Raw genomic sequence first — 18,213 nt, forward strand, 5'->3', positions numbered from 1 at the left:
TATTCAATATTTTAGGATTGTTTAAAATCAGTTAATCTTTTCCTCCCAGAGGAATGGCTGTGGGAGTGAGTTGTGTGTCGTATTTTGAAACAAAGTAAATTTGCATACATTAAGAAAAATGGTCATAGGCTACAGCAATTGAAAATGAATTAAATACAGATGAGTTGATTTATTTCAAACCTGATACAAGTATCGGATCCCATCATTATTAGTTAGGATCACCAGGAAATGTAAAGCAATTTTTTAACATTCATGTCAAAACTTCAAAAACTCACAACCTACAGTCAGCATATCCCAAGTTTCTTTGGGTACACAACAAGTCTACTTTGTAAATGTCAGACCATTAGACTGAGCTGTGCTCTCGTTTATATCTCTAACCTGGACTCAGACTGCTTATGGAGGTGAGTAGCAGCACAATACTCAAGAGATATCCAAGGCAGACTTGAAACATTTAATGTTGGGTTTCCCACATTTGAAGTTTTATTACATTCAGACATGGTTATAGACATTAACAATTACACATTGCTTAAAAAGCAAAAGCTTCTACTACAGGCTTCCTTATTTTATTGCACAACTTTAACAAAGTTACAAACTATCCCTACCTATATTAGAAGGTTCCCGAAACAGATAGCAATTATTAGTCGACAATGTAGCAGTTGAAGTCAAGGCCCATTTTAACACTTAAAATTTGAAGTATCTAGATATTTTTCTGTTGAGTGTTTTGTACTTAGATATAAGCCTGCATAAGACTCACCGCAGATCCCATTTACAACATGGAAGCTACAAGTTTGATTCACAATCTGTACTATTTTAGTTCAGGATTGTCCAAAGTACAAACCAAGAATCACATGCAATTGCTCAAAGTTGGTAAATCATTCCTCAAAGGCCAAGAGACAACATTTTTTCATGACTTATTTGTTGACTTCTAGTGAACTTAGAGTGTGGTAGTGGTGTTGGAAAAAGTCATTATTAGCAATGTTGCCTTTTGACTAAACAACTTTCAAACCTCAAAATCAGCCCATTTCAATTCAATTGACAGATACATAATAGGAGCACAGATTTAAACTCTGCTCCTAAGCTGCCATAGCCTTTATTTAGGAATACAGAAAGCTCAGTAGGGACACTACATCTAGTTTCAGTACCATCTGATCCTTCTTAAAAATCCCAGACACAAATATGCGCAGCAAGGACTGGATTAAAAAGATTATTGTTGCCCTTCACAAAACTGGCCAATAACGTATCACTTAGAGTATGGTACTAGAGACTGAAATTACCTATTGCAAAAGCAAAATCAGTAGCTATTTCACTCAGTTACATAATCCATAAGACATGTAAAGGAAACACTGTACATACAAGATCAACTTTATTGGGATTAATCCAAAATACAAAGAAAATTCCCTGTATCCAGAAAGTAAAACAATGCAAAAAAAAAGCAATTTATTGTAAAGATGTCTCACGGCTCTTTACCCCTCCCTCTAACATTTTTATAACAGCGATTGCCCCAAATGTTGCAAATTGTTCAAAATAGAGTAAAATACAGCGTGTTGCATGAACATGTACATTTTGTGGAACATTATTTACATTAAATTACTGTCATGAGGTTAGCAGGTTCCTCCCGTCTGCTGCTGGAATACATCAATGGTGTCTTCATCTTCCATTTCCAACTGCAAAAGGAAGGACAGAAAATAAAAGATGAATTTCTTATCCAAGGATCTCAAAAATACCATTCATCAACATCCAAGTGGCTCAGGACATTGTAGGTGCTAGCAATAAAATTCCCAAAATGCTGGAAACACCACAAGTAGAGATCAAATTAAGCAATCAGTAGAAAGAGAAAAAAAAATCTGAAAACACAAAATGGAGTTCAACAGCAAAAACGATACACAATTCAGGAACCTGAGCAAAACAAACAGATGATCATCAAGAGCACAGACTAAATTAGTGAGGGTTCCCATGCCAGCAGGGGGTAGGAATCAATGTCACTTTATAAAAAGACAGAACAAAATCAGATTAGGTGATCACTTAGATCTGTCTGAGTTCCCTATTTCTCATCACTTCAATTCCCTACCTTACTGAGCTGCCTACTTTGAATTTCTACAGAAATGATTCACACCAGGGCACTGCACACATCTTCCTGGCATGCATCATGTCATACAATGGCCTCATTAATGACTTGGCAAGCCTCTCACTTTGGCAGAACGCGCTGGAAATCTGGGTGGTTGCGCCATATTTTCCAGAAAGATATTCAAAAGCTGAGAAAGGCAGGATTAAAAAAAAAATCCATTCATGGGACTAACTGGCTGGGCTAGCATTCATTGCTCAATCCTAGGTGTCCTTAAGGTGAGCTGCTTTCTTGAATCAATGGAAATTAATTGTAGGTACACCCACAATGCTGTTAATGAGGGAGTCCTTTGGATTTTCAACCAACCACATTGAAGGAACAACAATATATTTCCAAGACACGATGAGGAACTTGTAGGCAGTAATGTTCCCACGTATATACTGTAATTGTCATTCTAGATAGTAGTCATGAGCATGGATGGTAGTGAATTGCTGCACTGTATCGGAGAGATGACAAATAATGTTACGACTGAGCAGTGATGGAAGGAGTGAATGTTTGTGGATGTGGTGCCAATCAAGTTCCATGATCCTGAAGGTGTCAAGCTTTTGCCTTTAGTTGGAGTTGCACTCATTACACTTCTGACTTATATCCTGTAGGTATGAGTCCAGAGGTTTGTTACTCACTGCAGGACTCCCAGCCTCTGACCTACTCTTAAAGGAGAGGATTTAGATGACTAGCACAGTTCAGTTTCAGGTCAATAATAACCCCCAGGATGTTGATAGTGATGACAATACTATTGATGGTTCGATCCTCTTTCGTCAGCAATGGCTATTGCCTGGCACTTGTGTCGCACAAATGTTATTTGTCACTTATCAACGCAGGCCTCAATACTGTCCAGATCTTGCTGCAATTTAACATGGACTGCTTCAGCGTCATAGTTGGGAAAGGTGTTGAACATTTCGCAATCAGCAAACAGCCCCCCACTTCTGACCTTATGATGAAGGGAGAATCATTGAAGATGCAACTAAAGGTGGCTGGACGTAAGACACACCAAGAACTCCTGTAGAGTTGTCTTTTAACTGAGATGACTCAACACCAAGCAGCATAACCAGCATCCTTTGTCTAGGTATGACTCCAACGAAAAGAGGACTTTCCTCCTCTCTCTCTCTCTCTTCACTCGCACCACTATTCCAAATGAATAATTTTGCCAGAGCTCCCCGATGAACAAATGCAACCTTAGTGTAAGTGGCAGTTACTCGCACCCACCTCTGGAATACAGCTCTTTTATTTATGTATGAACCAAGGCTGTACTTATGTCAGGAGTTGCGTGGCCCTGGTGAAATGCAAAAAGCGTCAATGAGCACTTTATTAATAACCAAAAGAGTAGATTGATAGCGCATTAATTAACCAGGTTGGATTTGTCCTGCAGTGTACATAGGACATATGTGGGCAATTGTCTACATTATAGACTAGAAATCAGTGTTGCAGCTATACTAAAATAGCTTGGCTAGGGGCACATGATGTTCTGGAGCACACACCTTAATTACAATTGCTGGAATGGTGTCAGGGCCCATTGCATTTGCAGTATTCAGTGCCCTCAGCCATTTCTTGACATGCGAAATGAACCAAATTGACTGAAGATTGGCACCAGTGATGCTGGAGTCCTCCAGAAGCAACCAGGGTGGATCATCACTCAGCGACTTCCAGCTGAATAGTATTACGAGTATTCCAGCCTTCTCTTTTGCACTGATTCACTTCTGGACTTCATTGTCATTGAGGATGGAAATATTTGTGGAGCCACCTCCTTCAATGAATTGCTCAATGGTCTACCGCTATTCATGACTGGATATGGCAGGGCTGCAGAGTTAAGATTTGATCTGTTATTGTGGAATCACTCAGCTGTCTATCACATGGCATTTAAGCTGCTTGGCATGAAACTACACCATAGCACTATTTGCATCAGATGACACCTCAGTTTACATACATCTAACACTGCATCCAGCATGTCTCCTGAACACTTCATTGAATCAGGGTTAATCTGTTGGCTTTATGGTAATGGCAGAATGAGCAATGTCAGGCCATAAGGCTGCAAGTTTACATTTCTGCTGATGGTTCACACTGCTGGATAGATCATCCATCTTGAGTTGCTAGATCTGTTCAAAATCTACCCTATTAGCACAATGATAACACCAAACGGTGTATTGAAAATAGGATCTCCATAAGTACTGTGCTGCTGTCACTCTTACTGATACTGCCTTGGAGAGATGAATCTGCAGCAGGTAGATTGGTGAGGATGAGATGAAGCATGTTTAACCATTGTAAGTTCCTTCAAATGCCACACTGTCCATTAGGACTCAAAAAGGGTCAGTCTGTAGTGGTGCACCCAAGACACTCCTGGTGGTGATGGACATCTTGCACCCTTGCCACCCTCCGTGCTTCCTCCAAACATGAGCAGGTCTAGAAAGTGAGAGATTAATGAGTAGGTTTCCTTGCCAATGCTTGACTCGATGCCATGACATTTCATGGGATCTGGAGTCAATGCTGGAGGACACTCAGGGCAACTTCCTCCTGACTGTCTAGCACAGTGCTGTCACTGCTGCTGGAATAGCAACGTTGCTATCTAGGACATTTGCAAGGTATAATTCCATTAGTATAGCTACACCAGACTGCTCTCCTAGATGTTAATGAGGACTTTGCAAGATTGACATGTCTTCATTTGCTGTTGTAGATCCCAATGACTAGGACAAAGTCAGGTGGTACATCTGGCTTCATCCCCATTTGAAATATTTGATACAACTAAGCATCTTGCCCAGATCTTTCAGAGGCCATCTTATACTGATAAGACTTTGGGTCTAGAATCACTTGCAGTGCACACAAAGTAAGGACAGCACTTCTCTTTCCTTTAAGGCATACAAAACATCTGGTTCACTGACAATAATCAGTTAGTTTCATGGCTATCATTAGATTTTTCATTCCAGATCTTTCTGATTTACAATTCCACAAAGTGACATGGTCCCCAGAGCATGACCTGGGTCTCTGAATTACTACTCCAGCAACAATACCATTACATCATCAACGCCTCTAACAACAGAAGTACAGAGTTATGGGGAATAGGCAAGATCATTATCAGCCATGATCTTGAAGAATGGTGAAACAGGCTTAAAGGGCCATATTTCCTACTCTTGCTCTTGCTCTTATTTCTTACGTTCTTATGAATAGTTAGATGGGCAAGAATCAAGCAGGGGAGCAGAGAAACTTTTGGTGTTTTACAAAAGACTAGAATTTAACATTTATCATTGAACATACGTAAACAATTGCTCAACTGATCCTTTAATAGCCTAGCGCACTACAGCCATTCCGCTTTATGTGTGGATTCGCTGCCCATTAATCTGCACACTCTCAAAAGGTCAGTCCAGACCTGATTTTCTTGCTCCACTGACAGTTCCTGAAGGATCGTGCAGTCCTTCACAGTAGACAGGGGATTTACATTGTAGCAGCAAACATGTTTTTGTGCTTTCCGCAGGAGATCCATGCTCCTAACCACTGTAGGTAATAAGAATTTAGTGTATTGCCAAACCGTGAAAAGGGTACTCACCATAGCTGGTGTATCAGTTTCATTTATTGGCTGCCCATCGAAACGAAACCTGATCTGTCTGATCTGCAAGCCCTGCCAGCGAAAAATAAAATCAGTGATAAATTACTGTAGCCTGGCCCTTGCTATTAGCTGTGGTTAAAAATGATGTAACAAGTTATCACCTCTTAGTTTCTGTGACCTGGGACTGAGTTAGCTTTGAGAGCTGATACAAACCTTTTTAGCCCTGGCTATAAAAGTCTCTTGATTAGGACTTCTCAAAGTGACAGTCACAGACTTTTGAAGCAGTAATGACAACCTGGAGCTCTGAATAAGCTAAACCAGCTTTGCTTCCTCTCCAAAAAAGTACCTGTTCTCTCAGCTCATTTGAGAAATTACAACAACTTGCAAGCTTTAAAAAGGGGTCTCAGTGGGAAGTACTATCCCAGATGATGAGGAAGAATATCTTACAAACTGTACTTTAACTACTCTACCTTACAGTAAAGGTATATTAAAAACTTACTCATCTAAAACTATGGAAATTAAAAATACTAAATTAAGACCTCACCTTAATGGCCTTTGCTACATTTCAGAGATTTTAACTTTAACAGCAAAATGGATTTTTCCAGATACTGTCTTGGGCTCAATACAAAGCCCATGCTTCCTATGAACCGAGGCCACAACCACCTGATGAAGGAGCGGTGCTCCGAAAGCTAGTGCTTCCAATTAAACTTGGACTATAACCTGGTGTTGTGTGATTTTTAACTTTGTACATCCCAGTCCAACACCAGCATTTCCAAATCATGAGGCCAGACAGTGTATGTAAAGCGACTCAATAGTGTGGCAGGGAACAAACCCATTTATACAATCTGCAAGGGACACTAGATGATTAATAGCTTGTGTCAGAATTTTTCTATTGTACTAGATTAAAACAATCCCTAACTTGGACATCACGTGTTAAACTCTGGCATTCATACCCCTGTATCTAAGGACGGTTGGAAGATTATGGTCAGTGCAACTGCAATTTTCACCCTTAACTCTTCCAGTATGCTCTGTGGCCAACCTGTTCCTGGTGAGTTATTGACTTATAACTAGTGTCTTTCTGATGGCACCCCTATATCAATTTGCAAGCGCTAAATTGTTCACTACTACTTTGGCAGCTCTTTCTTCCTTGATTAAAACCAGATGTATGATAACAATTTGCTGAAGATCACCCTAATACAGAAATGAAGAATCAAAACGTCAGACAGTAAAATTGTAGGTCCAGTGTATATAATGAAGTGTAATATGTGTTCAGTGAACTGTTTTTCTCACTCTTGCCTTTGAAATGTCATTCTCTGGTTAAGATTGCAGTTGATATGAAATACAGTACAAAAGCATTCATAGAATATGGAGCTACTGTGACCCATTTAGGGCACACTTTGGGAAAAACGTGAACACTTTGGAGAATATACAAATAAGATCTACGAGAATGGTTCCACGAATGAGACACTTCACTTAGATTGGCAAAGCTGGAATTGTTCTTACTGAAGGTTCAGAAGAGATTTGAGGCATGCTTAAAATTGAGGAATCTACACAGGGTAGGTAGAAACTGGCCAAGAACCAAAGGACATCAATTTAAGATGATTGGCAAAAGAAAGTGCCAAAGAAAAACATCCAAATTAGGAGTAGGAGTTCACCCTGCTCCTTTGGCCCACTCCACCAGTAAATAAGATTGCAGCTGATCTGATTACTCCACATTCCTGCCTACCCCCGATAAACCTTAATTTCCTTGTTTATCGGGAGTTACTCCCCCACTGCCTTCAAATATTCAAAGGCTCTGCACACCGCTGTTTGAGGAAGAAACTTTCAAAGAATCATGATCCTCTAGGCAATAAAAATCATATCTCAGTACTAATCTCTTCCCTTTTTTAAAAACCAGTTTATCTCCCACAAGTGGAAAAATTATAAAGGAATGGACAGCATTAACTGGAATTGTGCCTGAAGATGTCAGCTCAAACAAAAGTTTGAAGTTTTGCAGGTAATATTGAAGAAAATACCAAGATAAAATCTTTTGCTCATACCAGAGGTGATGGAACAGCACTTTTCTGGACCTACTTATGCTGCATTTAGATGGATCAGAATGGAACCACGGGAACACAGCCAAAGAGAACGAGGTGGTTTTGGAACAGGAAAATGGAAATCAAGTGTTGCAGAAGAAATAAATTGGTAAATACACTGATCATGGGATATGTCATGTTTTGACAGTTTGGAGAGAATTGAATAAGAAAATACTGAAGTTGGAAGATGACTATGATCAATTGGAAAAGGTCATTATGCAATGCTTGCATCGCAAAGACCACTTAAGCCTGTTATATTCATATCATTTACAGGGGAAACTCAGCTACTTCTACACAAATTTTAAATTATCCAATTCCCTCGAGAGCTACAACTGAATCTGTACCACCAACTTTTCAGGACCTCCACTGCAACGTGCATAAAACAGTTTTATAGAAATATTCATTAAAGGCTATTAATACATCTTGTATTGTGCAACAATTTAGGGTTCATCAATAACCTCAGCAAAGACACCCCTAGTTGGCAGTAATCAAAATATGATTATTATTCAAAATGAATGTAAAATTCAGAGAGCGAGTATTTTAAAGTAATCTTAATGCATAACATTTTGAACGTTAAAGGAATTAAGGGTTATGATGAGAGGGCATATAAGTGGAGCTCAAGCCACAAAAGGTTCAGCCATGATCTTATTGAACAGCAGAGCGGGCTCAAAGGGCCTGATGGCCTATTCCTGGTCTTACTTCTTATATTTGTTCTTATAAAACAGGCAAGGGGACCTATTCCTAACTGATATTTTCGTAATTATGCATGCATTTCAGCTACAAGATGATGCATTTTTAATTCACCATAATGGCTACACTTTAACAACTTGAGAAGCCAGGTAAGCAAACAACCACTAAATATTTTGTTACAGCAATATATTTACTGTTATGTCATTGAAGCTTATCTGGCAGTTAAAACCCATGTTGCAGTGCTATTCTGACACCATAACTTTCCTCCCACAGACCAAACATGTGCAGGTCAGGTGAATTGACCATGCTAAATTGCCCGTAGTGTTAGGTAAGGGGTAAATGTAGGGGTATGCGTGGGTTGCGCTTCAGTGGCTTGGTGTGGACTTGTTGGGCCGAAGGGCCTGTTTCCACATTGTAAGTAATCTAATCTAATAAAATTGTCTTGGACATTCATGTATTCTGAAATATAGGAGGTTAGAGGCACACTTACATACTTAGTTTGTAAGAGAGGAACCTTGATTATCCAAACATCACGGGCGGGGAATATTTTGTTCGGATAGTCAAATGCCCGATAATACATTTTAGCCAAGCATCGGGACCTTGCGATCTTGTTCAGATAATCGAGGTTCCTTTGTATTAGGAATGTTTTAAAGTTACCTATTACCTAATTTTAACAGAAACTTGTTTGAGTTCCCTGGAGCATCAGAGGCTGAGGGGTGACCTTATAGAGATTCACAACATTATGAGGGACATGGTCAGGATAAATAGACAAAGATTTTTCCCTGGGCTCGGGGAGTCCAGAACTAGAGGGCATAGGTTTAGGGTGAGAGGGGAAAGATATAAAAGAGACCTAAGGGGCAACTATTTTCCCACAGAAAGTGGTATGTGTATGAAATGTGCTGCCAGAGGAAGTGGTGGCAGCTGGTAGAACGGCAACATTTAAAAGGCATTTGGATGGGTATTTGAATAGGAAGGGTTTGGAGGGATATGGGCCGGGTGCTGGCAGGCGGGACTAGATTGGGTTGGGATATCTGGTCGGCATGGACGGGTTGAACTGAAGGGTCTGTTTCCATGCTATACATCTCTATGACTCTAAATTGTCCTGTCCCATTTACATTTATACTGCTAACTTCTTGCAGGATACTAGCAACCTCAATGAAGAGGCACCATTTCAAATCACTATTTTAAACAATATGGTTCATACAAATGCATGTCTTGAACTGCCTTATTGCAATTCTGAAATAAATGAGCAGAGCAGTGTTAAACACCCAGTCCTAGGGGAGTCAGGAAGAAACAGGAAAAATTGCTTTGGCTTAAAATAAGAGCAGAATGCTGGAAAATATACAGCATCCAAATGGAGAGAGAAATTAACTGCTCATGGTGATAATTTTATTATATCTGAAATGTTCAATCCACAGGAAAAGGTTTTGATGTGAGACATCAACTTTCTAACATGATCTCAAGAGAAAGTAAGATGCTACATGACTTGCAAAGTATTTGTAGATTTCCAGCAACCTCAGTATACTTGTTACTTTGGTCTGTTTGAATTTTGTCAGAGCAATTGTGAAGCAAAGAGTAGCTTGACAGGTTACCAAAGAACCAATGTAACAACATAAGAAGCCTGAACATAATTTCTGTACAATAGTCCCAAGTTATTGGGTCTAGCTGGGCTTTTGGAATAACCAAATATTTACTGACTATGTTTACTCATTTCAAATATCACTAACCTGTCTCTCACAATACGCTTTCATCAGTTTGCTCAGTGGTGTTTGCTTCTTTATCTTAAACTGTACGACTGAACCATCTTGTCCAGCCACTTTCAGGTTAATATGGTCATTCCTGTGGTCATTCCCTTCACTTTTCACATTTTCCTAAAGTTAAGATAAAGAAAACACAGTCAAAATCCAGAATTACAAAACAGAAGTCACACAAACTGCTCAAATACTGTGAGTGTGTCAATGTGTGAGCAAAGCCAACTTTTCAGAAGAATCTCGAAATCTTAAGTTGGTTTTGGGACAAGTTCTTTCTCAAACAAAAGATATTCATATTGCTTTGAATATCTTATTCTACTTGCCAGATAATTATTATTCAACTTCAGCAAATCACAAACCAAAATACATTGTATATTGATTTGCTCCTCACAACTCAAAGGATTGGTTTTAATTTAATCCAAGTCCAGGATGGAACTCAACCATGGTTTGTTAATTTCAGTGTATTTTTTCTAATGCAAGCTTCTACATTATAGAAATAGATTCTCATGAAATGGTTATTAAGCAGGCATGGTGGCTCAGTGGTTAGCACTGCCACTTCACAGGACCAAGTGACCCGGGTTCAGACAACTGTCTGTGTGGAGTTTGCATATTCTCCCAGTGTCTGCTTGGGTTTCCTCTGGGTGCTCTGGTGAAATGGCCATGCTAAATTGCCCATAGCGTTAGATGCATTAGTCAGAGGTAAACGTGGGGAGATATGTCTGAGTGGGTTACTCTTCAGAGGATCAGTGTGGACTTGTTGAGCTGAAGGGGCCTGTTTCCACACTGGAGAGAATTGAAATAGGCAATGGATCAATTTTCATATGTAATTGTTCCTGATTATTACAAAAAAACGTACATTTCTCACTGCATCCCACGTCAACTTCCCTATCACTGATATAGATTTAATGCCCCAGCTGCTTTTACTTACACAGAACATTTGTATTTATGTAACACATTTATTGCAGTTAAGAATATGATCAAACAAAATTTGACAGAGCCACATAACAGAATATTGGGGGAGAAGACCAAAAGCATGATCAATGAATTGAGCATCTTAAAGAGGGAAGGAAAGCAATACAGAAAGGTTGAGGGGGGAAATTACAGATTAAGACATTAAACGCTGAAGTTAAAAATTACACAACACCAGGTTATAGTACAACAGGTTTATTTGGAAGCACTAACTAAACTTTTGCTATAAATTGTGTCTTACGATCTTATACTCCACAACTACCTGATAAAGGAGCAGTGGTCCGAAAGCTAGTGCTTCCAAATAAACCTGTTGGATTACAATCTGACGTTGCGTGACTTTTAACTTTGTACACCCCAGTCCAACACTGGCACCTCCACATCTTAAAAGCTGAAGGCATGCTCACAAGTGATGGAATGATTAAAGTCGGGATGACCACGAGACAAACTCAAATTGCTGTTATATCAGAAAGGTTGTAAGGCATCAGAAAGATAGGAAGGAACAAGGCCACAAAAGGTCTTAAACCATGGGTTTTTTTTTAAAACATCCACGAATTGCTTAAATCAGGTGTTAATGTATGCCAGTAAGAACAGACATTGATCAGTGAATAAGAGTTAGCAGAGTTTTGGATGAGCTTATGTTTATAGATAGTGAAGATGAGAGGTTGGGCTGGACTGTGATAAAAGTCACAGCTAGAACTAATACAGATGAGGGTATCAGAAGAGCTGAGACAGGCATGATGCTGGACAATAGAGAAGAAAATAATGGCACTACTTGGTTGAAAGTTCAAATGAGGTCAAACAATCGCAAACAGTCTGATTTAGTTTCAGAGAGATATCACGAAGAGGAATGGCATGTCAGGAAATCATTCTGACAATTAGAGACAGTAGACAGAATAGAAAGGTATTGACAAGGTAGAGCTGGGTATCAGTGATATCAGGGCAACTAACTTTATTTGATGTTGTTGACTGGCAGCACATGATTCAAAGATAAGGGAGTGAGGCTTTGGGAAGCGATCAAGAGACAAGAAATTATTGTCAAGGATATGATGCAGGCCTACTATGGAAGATATTAAATGACAAAGTTCACAAAGTTAAGGGGTCTTGGCAAACTGCATTTGTGTGTCATCAAGCAAAGACATTAATCTGGTAAAATTCTTACTTCCCCCTGAAGGTCCATTCCTTACATACTGAGCTGTAGAATATCAGTGAAGTACGTAGTTCCTTTTCTCATTCTAAAGCAAACTATGGATGCTGTCTTTTCGATTTTGGTTTCATTTTTCATTACTATTCTTTTGCTGCTTTCATTACTATTCTTTTGCTGCTTTGCATAGTTCATTTCACCTTTACACTGTACATCACCAAGTCCGCTCCCTTTCAGAAAAAAAAGTCCCTGTCACATTTCCTATTGTGGCCCTCTTATCCCCAATCATATTTTCAGAATATTCAAGGTGAAGTTCTCCAATGCCACCCACTTTCAAAACACCACTACCTACTTCTGATCCCACCACAAAACCTAATTTAACCATTTTCTGTTTGTGGTTTGGTTGTGTCAGCTCCATTAACATCTGTATTGTTATGAATGAAACAGCAAAGTGATAATAACTTGATGACATTAATGATGTTTGAGGGATAGATATTGTCCAGAATATCTAAATAAATCAAAAACGAGGTCATGGACCTTTGACATCCAAAGCCGAAGATAGGACTAAAGCGTCACCCAAAAGACATCACCTCACCCCACTGCTGACTGGTACTACCTGGGGCCCATGTAAATTCCAAGTGTTTTACGTCATATTCAAAACTACAAACTACCATGCTACCTCAACAACTTACTCAGGGCTCATGCCTTCAAACTAAATTTTTTTGTATAGTTCTCACCTACATTCAATTCACAACTGGGATGACAGACCCTTCAGATGCACGTTTTGGTAAATCCTCATTAAACCTCTCCCGTCATCCTTCAAAGCTATCCTGTCCCTGACTAAATTCCCAGTTATATCGCCACTTTTCCTCAGTTTTGGACATTTTTCTGCACTGAAGGCACTATATAAATGCAAGTTCAGTTTTAGACAGGGCTTGGAGTGTTACTCAAATTCTCTTTTGGCAAGTTCTGTCTAGTACGAAAGGTAATCCTAACTGTTCTTGCTGCCAGACAGCTTTAATTTGGAATCCCAACAGAAGTCAGTGCTTGTACCTCCACTTCCCTGTATTCAGGAACAGAACCTGACACCATTATTCACTCAAGTGAAAACATTTTGTCTTCGCAATGGAAATAAATCTTACTTAACTTTGGAAAAAATGGCAGTGCCTATTTTGAGTAAAACTATCAGGACAACACTAAGGTTTAGTGTTATAGAACATAAAACATAAAAGGAAACAAGAGTTCACCAGCTAAATGGCAATAGGGAACATCTCCGGGACACCCGCACCAATCAACCACACCGCCCTGTGGCCCAACACTTCAACTCCCCTCCCACTCTGCCGAGGACATGGAGGTCCTGGGCCTCCTTCACCGCCGCTCCCTCACCACCAGACGCCTGGAGGAAGAACGCCTCATCTTCTGCCTCGGAACACTTCAACCCCAGGGCATCAATGTGGACTTCAACAGTTTCCTCATTTCCCCTTTCCCCACCTCACCCTAGTTCCAAACTTCCAGCTCGGCACTGTCCCCATGACTTGCCCTACCTGCCTGTCTTCTTTTCCACCTATCCACTCCACCCTCCTCCATGACCAATCACCTTCATCCCCTCCCCCACTCACCTATTGTATGCTATGCTATTTTCTCTCCACCCCCACCCTCCTCTAGCTTATCCCTCCACCTTTCAGGCTCTCTGCCTTTATTCCTGATGAAGGGCTTTTGCCTGAAACGTCAATTTTACTGCTCCTCGGATGCTGCCTGAACTGCTGTGCTCTTCCAGCACCACTAATCCAGAATCTGGTTTCCAGCATCTGCAGTCATTGTTTGTACCTTGGTGCTTCAAAGACAATATTCTACAGAAGAAAACGTTAGGAGCTCAAGTTATTTAACATAACAAGGTTCTAAATCTAGTTCACATAACAAAACAGCATAATAACCAAACATCCCATTAATCACAAAAAAGGAGAAATCACCAAGACTAAAAGAGTATTAAGATAAACTGAAAATTCACTTTTGGAGTACATAGTTTTCAAGATGGTTTATGCTCCAACAATCAACTTAAAGATTAAGAAAGACAGCTCTGCCTGGAAGTCTGCTGAGCTCCAATACAGTGGGCTAGATCAGCACCAAAAGTACACCACTAGTACCTGTCATAAATTAAGCCAAAGTCTTGTGTTTTGGAACAAAAAAATTTAGATTATTGCACTTGCACAGTACCCTCTCCTGAAATTACATTACCTAGTGATGGTTTGCATAACCAACCAGCAAGACTTAAGTTAGGACCCGTGTTATAAAACAAAGGTTAACTCCCCTCTGAGAACTAAAACCGAAACACAACGAGGAGCATCTGCCCCATAATCTGTAAAAGGAGTGTGAAAAGTTTTATAACCTGCTTGTCAGCAACTTCTAGTGGTTGACTAAAATAAATCTGATACTCACTTTAAAATCAACAAGTAACAATTTCTCTAACTCTAACAGTAAACAAATTAACTAAATTATTAACAAACAGAATAAATCCCTTCTAGCTACTAACTATTCCCGAATAAAGCAAAATTCCACTGGACTGTCATTCGAGTAAATACAATCCCACTCAAAAACTAGAATTTAGTCTCTCAAAATTACAGCTATACTAAGTGTCTTCCGGAATATTTGGTGCCTTCTCCACCAGTTCTTCTGTCAGGAATACTAACTAGTTGTACCGTTGTTACTTAGATGGAGCTTTCTCTAAGACATAGAGGAGGCTGAGAGAACCAGTGATTCTCTCAAGAGCTGAGGGCCATTAGCTCTGGTGGATGGCAGCTAGCTCTGGGTTCTTTAGCCAAACTGCTCCCTTCTTTTATATCCATTATGACATATCAATATTCCTTACAATAGGATTGGCCCTATGTTGTCAAAACTAGACTTTAAATTTAAAAGCTTTTGGTATCTAAGTACCTGGTTCAAATTGATTGGCTAAAATCAAAAACCTATTGTCTCGGTAAAAACTGCTGCTTGGCCTAATAACTGTATACTACTGTTTCAATTCAGGTGCTGTGTACTTGCAAACTCGCAAGCTGCTGCTCACAGACATCCATTTTAAATTTCTAAATACAAAATAAGCACACAATCTTTTAAAGGGACCACACAACACTCCCCCACAAGCACTTTACAAACAAAATTCTAACTTCCTGCCTCCCAACCCATACTCTACCCAACTTCTCAACACCTCTAACTATTGGTCACACAAACTCTGAGCTCGAACTGAATGGCATCTTTTTTTTAAAAAAGATACTGGATCTGGCCTGACAGATCATTGAGCCATGATTCCTGTTCACTAAAAAAAGCCAAGGTAGATTCTTAAAAATCCCAGAATGTTAAACATTTTGCACCCCTCCCCACCACCCACTAAGCTCTGCCCCAGCCTTCTTCATTCTCAGAGTCTTGGTGATTTTCAAGCCTCAAAGCAATATCACAGTGGGAAAGGATTCAAAAACACTGACTACACAGTTGGAACATGCAAAGATTTGGAAATGAAAGAAATCAAGCCTAGAATCAATATGAAAACAATGTAGAGGCACACTGTGGAAACAACAGACTTTGTAAAGGTTTATACTTGGGATGGAACAATTGTGTGAACAGCAATTTTTTTTAGAGCAAACAATAAACACTGGAAAAGCTTAAATCCTAGGTGCTTCTGTGCAGGGAGAAAACAAATTAATATTTCAATTGCAGGGCCAGCATTTATTGCCCATCTTAGCTGCCCGAGAAAGTAGTGAGCTTCCTTCTTGAAATGCTGCAATCCATTTGCTATAGGTGGACCCACAATGCTGTTAGGAAGGACACGTGAGGACTGATTCAGTGAGACTAAACGAATGGCAATAGAGTTGCAAGATGGGAGAGAGTGTGGCTTGATGGGGAACTCGCAGGTGATGGTATCCAACGTATCGGCTGCCCTTACAGATGACTGCAGTTGAGGATTTGAAAGGTGAAAAGGTAGAGTGCATCTTGTACATGGTACATACTGCTGAGTGAAGTAGGAATTGAATGGCACTACATGCACAAACAAAGCAAGTTGCTTTGTCCAGAACGGTGTCAAACTTCTTGAGTGCTGTTGGAGCTGCAGTCATCCTTGTAAGTGGGGTGTATTCCATCACACTCCTGACTTGTGCCTCAAAACTGGATATGCTTTGTGGAGTTCAGAAGTGAATTACTCTCTGCAACATTCTTTGACCTCCTCTTGTAGCTACAGTACTTGAGACTAGGCTAGTTCATAGTCTGGCCAATAGTAACCTCAATATTGATTATGCAAGAGTCAGTGATGATTATGTCATTGATTGTCAAAGAGTGATGGCTAGATTCGCTTTTAGATTAGGTAAAAATAATGACATCATTCCTGATGAAGGGCTTTTGCCCGAAACGTCGATTTTGAAGCTACTTGGATGCTGCCTGAACTGCTGTGCTCTTCCAGCACCACTAATCCAGAATTGCTTTTAGATTAGATTACTTAGTGTGGAAACAGGCCCTTCTGCCCAACAAGCCCACACCGACCCTCCATAGATCAATCCACCCAGACCTATTTGCCTACATTTATCCCTTCACCTAACACTACGGGCAACTTACCATGGCCAATTCACCTAACCTGCACATTTTTGGACTATGAGGGGAAACCGGAGCAAACCTGCACAGACACAGGGAGAATGTGCAAACTCCACACAGACAGTTGCTTCAGGTGGGAATTGAACCCAGGTCTCTGGCGCTGTGAGGCAGCAATGCTAACCACTGTGCCACGGAGACAGATATTACCTGACACTTGCAATGCAAATTTGTAACACGATCTGCTCATGGATAATTGCTTGAGATGCAGAAAAGGGTATCCAGGTGAATAGATTCCCACTCAAAATCCTTCACACAGCCTTGTACATGAAAACAGAAGTGCTTTGCCAAAAAATGTCCCATACATGCACACAGACTAAGAGGTTGTGTTTTAAATATTTATACATGTTGACATAATCTAAGAAATCAGTTTATTCATCCAGGTCTGGAGTCTAGCTCCATGAAAAGTCTGACAAATCCTGAACATGGGAAAAGCTACAAAACTAAAGTCTTGGGCGGTAAATTGTTAGGCAACCCCCCCGCCTATCACCGAGAACCGTAAATTATATTAAAAACTGCGTCAGTTATGCTGAGGTGACGGAGGGCGGCTAGCCACACGTACAGGCGAGAGTGAAATGTTATTGTAGGCACCGACAGCGAGATGTTGGAAGGAAGGCCGAGAGATAAATTCCGCCGAAGCAGGAGAGTCCGGACGGTATCCGCCTTTGAACCTGAGTGAGGCCAATCCCGCTTCAGGAGAGGCTCTCCCCCTCCCGCCCCCACCCCCATGTACACACACACACTCCGCACCGCTGACCCAGACAGAGGCCTGGAACGGCGACAAACCCCGAGTCCGGGGATTCAGCCGCGCCACCCAGCCCCCCCCCCGGTCAGGCCGAGAGCAGCTCCTCTCCACCGCACTGCCCCCATCCCGGGTAACCCATACAACCCCTGGGGGTGGGGGGTGAGGGTAAGGCCTGTCTCACCCAGCACACCCCTCCCCTATAGGCGGGGGGGGGGGGGGGGGGGGAAGTGAGAGAATAGCCGGGGCCTGGAGCGGGGTCCGTCCGCGGCCTAGCGCCCACCTCCTCCTACCCTGGGCCGCAGGCTCAGCTCGGACCTTACCCCAGAGCGACCCCCTCAGGCCGGGCTCTCCGCTTCCGCCATACCCACTCACTCCACGCCCTCCCCTAGGCTGTCTCTCCCTCACTCACCCCCTTAGCTTTGTCCTCCGCCATCTCTCTCTCTCTCTCCCTCACACTCTGGCAATGGCGGCCTCGTTTCCGCTCCTTGTCTCCCCCGCGCGCGCTCCGCGGGCCCGCGCTCAACCATTGGCCCGCGACACCACCACGTGATCCTCA

At 41.2% G+C, this 18,213-nt stretch overlaps 1 protein-coding gene across 1 annotated transcript; it reads right to left on the minus strand.

Moving 5' to 3' along the window:
• Positions 1-138: 138 nt before the first annotated feature.
• Positions 139-18,213, minus strand: LOC140464681 (small ubiquitin-related modifier 3-like). Its single transcript, XM_072560084.1, has 4 exons — positions 18,067-18,213; positions 10,150-10,293; positions 5,658-5,729; positions 139-1,664 (listed from the first exon to the last, which is right to left on the minus strand). Exons 1-4 carry the CDS (start codon positions 18,088-18,090, stop codon positions 1,602-1,604), a joined length of 303 nt encoding a protein of 100 aa, XP_072416185.1. The 5' UTR covers positions 18,091-18,213; the 3' UTR covers positions 139-1,601.

Source organism: Chiloscyllium punctatum, chromosome 40 (assembly GCF_047496795.1).
Source record: "Chiloscyllium punctatum isolate Juve2018m chromosome 40, sChiPun1.3, whole genome shotgun sequence".
NCBI lineage: Eukaryota > Metazoa > Chordata > Chondrichthyes > Orectolobiformes > Hemiscylliidae > Chiloscyllium > Chiloscyllium punctatum.

Bases quoted from the DNA above. Each gene is read 5' to 3' on its own strand.
- LOC140464681 (XM_072560084.1), bottom strand. From the start codon at position 18,090: ATGGCGGAGGACAAAGCTAAGGGG. The intron at 10,294-18,066 runs GTGAGTGAGGGA...TCTTAACTTTAG, and splicing joins CGGAGGACAAAGCTAAGGGG to GAAAATGTGAAAAGTGAAGG. The intron at 5,730-10,149 runs GTTAGTGATATT...TTTCGCTGGCAG, and splicing joins AAGCGTATTGTGAGAGACAG to GGCTTGCAGATCAGACAGAT.